Raw genomic sequence first — 5,411 nt, forward strand, 5'->3', positions numbered from 1 at the left:
AAGCACCACGTACCAATGACTGTCTCAATCTGCAAGGTGTGACGACAACAGCAATAAGAGCAACAGAAGAAGTTTCTTATGTGTGTGTGTGTGTGTGAGGAGAAAGAGAAGGAGCTGGTGGGATGTGGATTTCTGTGAGCAGCGGGTTCATTAACATGTGAAGGCAGAACAGGATGGGTGAGTTTGAATATACATGAGTATGTGTGTGTGGGGGGGGGACTGAGAGAGAGAGAGAGAGAGAGAGAGAGAGTCGTGTTGTTGAATGTTACATTTCTTCATCCTTTACCTATAAATGAGTTTACTTATAGTATAAATTCATGATAACATCAGTTTAATAAAGTTTGTCGTGTCTGGTTTTTTAAAGTCTTTTTAATGAGCTCACTCCTCCAGCCGCTCATTGCGTAATTGGGTTTCTTGCACCTGAACGCTGCAGACAGACGGAAACGGAGCGGGGTTTCCGGGACCCCCCCCCCATGTGGAGGAGAGTTTACCTGGGGAGCAGCAGCAGCAGCAGCAGCAGCAGCAGCTGAACACTGACACGGACCCAAAGTCCTCTGAGCGCAGCTTGAACAGGAACCACATCAGTCGGGATCTACTTCTTACTGCGTTTGAGGGATTTTAAAGGGCTTTTTTTTATTTTTATTATTGTTATATTTAATTTTTTACTTGTGAGTTGAGACTTTGAAGAAAGTGTTTTTTATTTGTTTTTTTTTTTTTAAATCTTTCGGCAAAATGAGTTGGACTCAGCTGCTCAGGTGAGTCCGGAGAGGAAATCCGACCGAGTGTGTGGATATGTAGGAGATTTATTGAAGGAATACTGGTTTAGTGTTGTTATTTCACATGTTAACAGAGGTTCTTGTGTGGATATTTAGGATATTTAGTTTTTTAGTGTTGTTATTTCACATGTTAACAGAGTTTCTTGTGTGGATATTTAGGATATTTATTTTTTATTGTTGTTATTTCACATGTTAACAGAGTTTCTTGTGTGGATATTTAGGATATTTATTTTTTAGTGTTGTTATTTCACATGTTAACAGAGTTTCTTGTATGGATATTTAGGATATTTAGTTTTTTAGTGTTGTTATTAACATGTTAACATGAGTTTCTTGTCTGCAGACTCGCTCTCTGTGCAGTCATCTGTCTTCACCTCGCTGCTGCTCTGCCTGCTTCAGGTCAGTGTTTGATATTTTATATATGTTATAAATCTTATTTGTATTTGTATATCTTGATAATTTGCTGTTGTCCGACTTAGCTTTGGTGTTTGTTTACTAAAAATATCTGTACCAAATGAATTTAAGGAATTGTTCTGTTTCCAGCTACAACATTATCAAAGTATTTCTGTAACACTTTGAATTATAAAAACCTGCTGTTCTTTACATTTATCTGTGGCTGGTTTCATTATGTGATTCATCGCAGTAGTTATTTGTGTTCTGTACTGTGTAGACATAGAAATGTAGGAGAAACATATAAAACCAGTTTGCTCCTTTGACAAGCTGCTTTATTCACGACTTGTCCACCAGCTTCCCAACTTTCTCCACTCAACTTCTCTTTTACACTCTGTGTGACATGCGTCATCACACATCTGACGTTGCTGCTTTTTTATTTTTCAGGTTGTGAGGGAGCTGAATGCAACAGAGACCAAACCTCCTCCTCCTCCTCTTCTTCTTCTTCTTCCTCTGTGATGAAATCCCAGCAGCCCTCCAAGGACTTCCTGGGTCAGTTTACCCAGGTGAGCTCAGCAAACAGCGCAGACCATAAACACCGTGACGCCAGTGCCGTCCTGCCCTTCATCGGCCTCACAGGCAGTAAGTGTGCACTTTGTACTACTGTACGGATGGAGGCTGTGAGCCCAGATTTACCACCAAACAAATACAAATAGGTTGTACACTGCAAATAAAAACCAATCTCACATCAAAATTTTCTTCCTGTCACTCACAATCCCAAAGCATCAAAGTGCTGAAAACCAGACAATACAATACAATAACCCACCTGTTTATAGACATTTGGCAAATAAGCTACATACGTGTGAAACATGCAAAATTTGTTCGATGTGACCTAGTTTTGGGCAAAAAAAAAAAAAAAAAAACAGATGAGGAAAGAATAGAACATGAAGAAAAGTTGAAAATCAGTGTGTGTGTGGCTGCTTGGAATCAAGATCCCAGTGTTTCTAAAATAATATGATAATGAGATTGTAAAATTGAGATTAAATAAAAAAACAGAGAAGGGGTGACACTGATGTGCATATGATGTGGGGGGAATTGTTAAAAAAGCAAACTGTAAATTGTTGGTCTCATTAAAAGTTTTGTCTCCAGTTTTCTGTCACTTAGAGAAACAAATGGCTAAAACAAAGACCTTGACAAGCCGTGAGAGATCTCAGACCCTGTGAATGTTTCAGGTCACCGTCAGAGTAGCTTTAGTGTTTTTCTGTTATTTTCAGATGTTTGTTCTGACTCTCGGTGTTTGTGTGCTGATGTGAAGCAGAGGATGACAGGAATGTGCTGCCAGATGGAGACTCTGGCTTGTATCGCACAGATACAGATACAGGGAGACAGAAGCTGAGGACCCTACTGGGGCCCTCGTATTTTCTCACAGGGACCTGTGATCAATAAATGAAAACCACTGCAGATCCAGTTCTAATCTACTTTGCAGGCATACACACTCAAACACAGGGCGACTGTAACTGTGTGAGAGAAAAGGATTGGATCAGTAGAGATATATTTGTGGCAGTTTCTCAACAAGTCTTCTTGTTTTTTCACATAGGAGCTGAGCAGAGCCGTAGCTGCTGTAAAAACGGGGGAACCTGCATCCTAGGCAGTTTCTGTGCGTGTCCTCCGTTCTTCACAGGACGGAGCTGTGAATACGACCAGCGCATCAGGTAAACAACTGGTTAACAGCACCCAGTGCTGCTCAGTGGTCTGCAGATATCCATCCAGCTAGTAAAGTGGTTGTTGACCGTTCTTTTAGTTCATATCAGTTTAGATGGTTGTTGATTTTCTTGAGACTCAAATTGCCCTGTGAGCAAATTCCAACTATAGTGATGCAATTAGAGCGACTTCATTCTCCCAGAAATTAATATTTAAATAGATAATGCTGTTCCGTGTCTAGAAATGTAAGAGTAAAGGTCAAAACACAAGTTCTTTGTCCATTTCCATGTTGTTATAAACAGTATCAGTCTGTCAAACTGTACTCCTACTGGTATCGTGTGGGTTTTTCCTGGTCTGTAATCTGCATCTTTACTGTCTCTCTACAGGACCTGTGGTATGATCCCACACGGTGAATGGGTTCAGAAAGGCTGCTCCTACTGTCGCTGTGGTTATGGCATCCTGCACTGCTTTCCTCATGTCTTCCATAAAGACTGCGGTAAGACACGTTTTGCACATAAAACACGTGGTCGGGTCCTGTTTGTAGACATTTTGCAGTGACATGATGCTGTCTAAAGGTCTATGTTTAGGGTTGGATAGACTTTGATCTGTGGCAATGTAGTTTTGAGCGAGGTATTTTGTAAATTAGATGCTTCTGTGTGAGCTGGTACTTTTCCATGGTGGCCATTCACCAGCTAAGGTGTTGTTCTGATGCAGGCAGCCTTTGTCAACTGAGGTGTGGATGAGCCGTCGACGCCCGGCAGCCAGACATTCAAAAACCCAGTCGTTCACACTTTTATCCTCAAAACATTCACCGGGGTGTTCACAGTAAACTCCCACTGTTTGTGAAGGTCCCCCACAAGCCCTGCATATTCATTTGCAGTTCAAGGCCTTCATTCCACAATGCTAAACGTTCTCACAGCCCTTCACTCCCCCACAACATCTATAAAATGAATCACATCAGCCAAAGCAAGTTAAAGATCGCTTGCATAGTAAAGATACCTAACCATGAGCAATGGATGTGAGTCAATATGTATCACAATTAGCTACAGGGAAAAAACTTGCAATGGAGAGTGCACGATAATGAGTGTCATTCAGTAACTGGTCCATCTTTCTTTGCTTTCCAGATGACTCGGAGGAGGTGCGTTGGTATCGTTCATCAGCTGTCAGGAAGGTTCAGACTGACTGCTTCCTTTATACGATGCTGCTGGTTCCTCTGCTCTTCTTTCTCTGATGGTTGAAGAACTGGACAGGAACACCATGTATGTGAAACACTGATCTGTGGACTCTCGAGATGTCTCCAGCTGGTTTCCCCAGATCTCAGCTTTAAAAAGCTTTTAACTATTTATTGCATTTTGTCCAAATATCACAGTACAGGACGAGTGAAGTATGGTTGCAACTAAAAATTCAGAAATTGTTCCTTATGAGTGAAGTCATGCTGCTTTGATTAATGTTTTAGAGGCAAATTCAAACCAAACCTTGACTGTTGTGATCATTAAACCAAATTTAAATCCATTCCAGACATTTTTCCAACTAGAAGAAATGAAATACTGTAAATTATTTTATCATTATTCAGCAAATTTGAACATTTTAGCAATATTTTAAAAGAAGAAATTAGAGAGTGTTGAATTTAATTAACAAAATACAAACAACGTATAACAGATTCAAACATAATACCAATATCTAAGTTTAAGATAAAGACAGGGAGAGTGTCGTTAAAAAAACTGAATCATTGGATTAACAGTGACTTTAAAAGCAAACCCAGCTTTGAAATTGTCCTCGTCCAAACTGTGTTTTTCATCTCTTAAACATTTTTCTTCCAGTGGAAGGTAGTCTGTGTGTCAGTGTTGTCACATGTGTGTGTGTGTGTGTGTTTGTGTGAAGGAAGCTGTACATAAGATTTTTATGAAAAATATTTTTTGTAATTTGAGGATCTGTAGCTATATGTCAGCAGTTTTTCTCTTTGTAAAAGAAGATACAGATTTCATGTTTTTATAAACTTTGCATCTTCTGTCTGTTTGCACGAACTGTGAGCTGATGTCTTTGAATATAACCATGTATGCAGTATGTGTTTTATTAAAGATTTATTGTACTGTTGCACCAGTTTTGTGTTTTATGAAGTGATTTTTCTCTCTTGAGAAACGTGTTGTCATTGTGAAGACAAATCTGACAGAAAGTAAAGTCCTGGATATGAAAATAGGCTTCGCTTTCAAACTCTCTCTCTCTCTCTCTCTGTTATCTGTAGGTATTTGCAGTGGGAGCTGTTCTCTCCATGTCTCTTATCTCTAGAGTTTATTGATGAGGCTTGAATTGATTATCAGCTTCTCTCTTATCTTGAACAAACACATCAGCTGTTGTCCTGCAGTGTGTCAGCCTGCTGCCTGCTGGAACCCACTGTTTACATTTAACAAGCAGAAGAGAATAATAATGAAATAACTGACACTTAAAATGGTTAATTATTATTGAAAGGACATTTCTGACTCATTACAAAATTACAAAATACAAAAACGGAATCTGATAAGCTGAATTAATGGGTGAACTCATAAAAGA

The 5,411-nt window shown here is 39.5% G+C and overlaps 1 protein-coding gene across 1 annotated transcript; it reads left to right on the forward strand.

Moving 5' to 3' along the window:
- Positions 1-732: 732 nt before the first annotated feature.
- tdgf1 (teratocarcinoma-derived growth factor 1) lies at positions 733-4,361 on the forward strand. The gene is made up of 6 exons (XM_026340195.1): positions 733-755; positions 1,117-1,172; positions 1,611-1,805; positions 2,761-2,875; positions 3,251-3,360; positions 3,989-4,361. Exons 1-6 carry the CDS (start codon positions 733-735, stop codon positions 4,093-4,095), a joined length of 606 nt encoding a protein of 201 aa, XP_026195980.1. The 3' UTR covers positions 4,096-4,361.
- The last annotated feature ends 1,050 nt before the right edge of the window (positions 4,362-5,411 follow it).

Source organism: Anabas testudineus, chromosome 22 (genome assembly GCF_900324465.2).
Source record: "Anabas testudineus chromosome 22, fAnaTes1.2, whole genome shotgun sequence".
NCBI lineage: Eukaryota > Metazoa > Chordata > Actinopteri > Anabantiformes > Anabantidae > Anabas > Anabas testudineus.

Coding starts and splice junctions, on each gene's coding strand:
- tdgf1 (XM_026340195.1), top strand. CDS start 733: ATGAGTTGGACTCAGCTGCTCAG. Junction 1,173..1,610: donor TGCTGCTCTGCCTGCTTCAG/GTCAGTGTTTGA, acceptor TTTATTTTTCAG/GTTGTGAGGGAGCTGAATGC. Junction 1,806..2,760: donor CTTCATCGGCCTCACAGGCA/GTAAGTGTGCAC, acceptor TTTTTCACATAG/GAGCTGAGCAGAGCCGTAGC.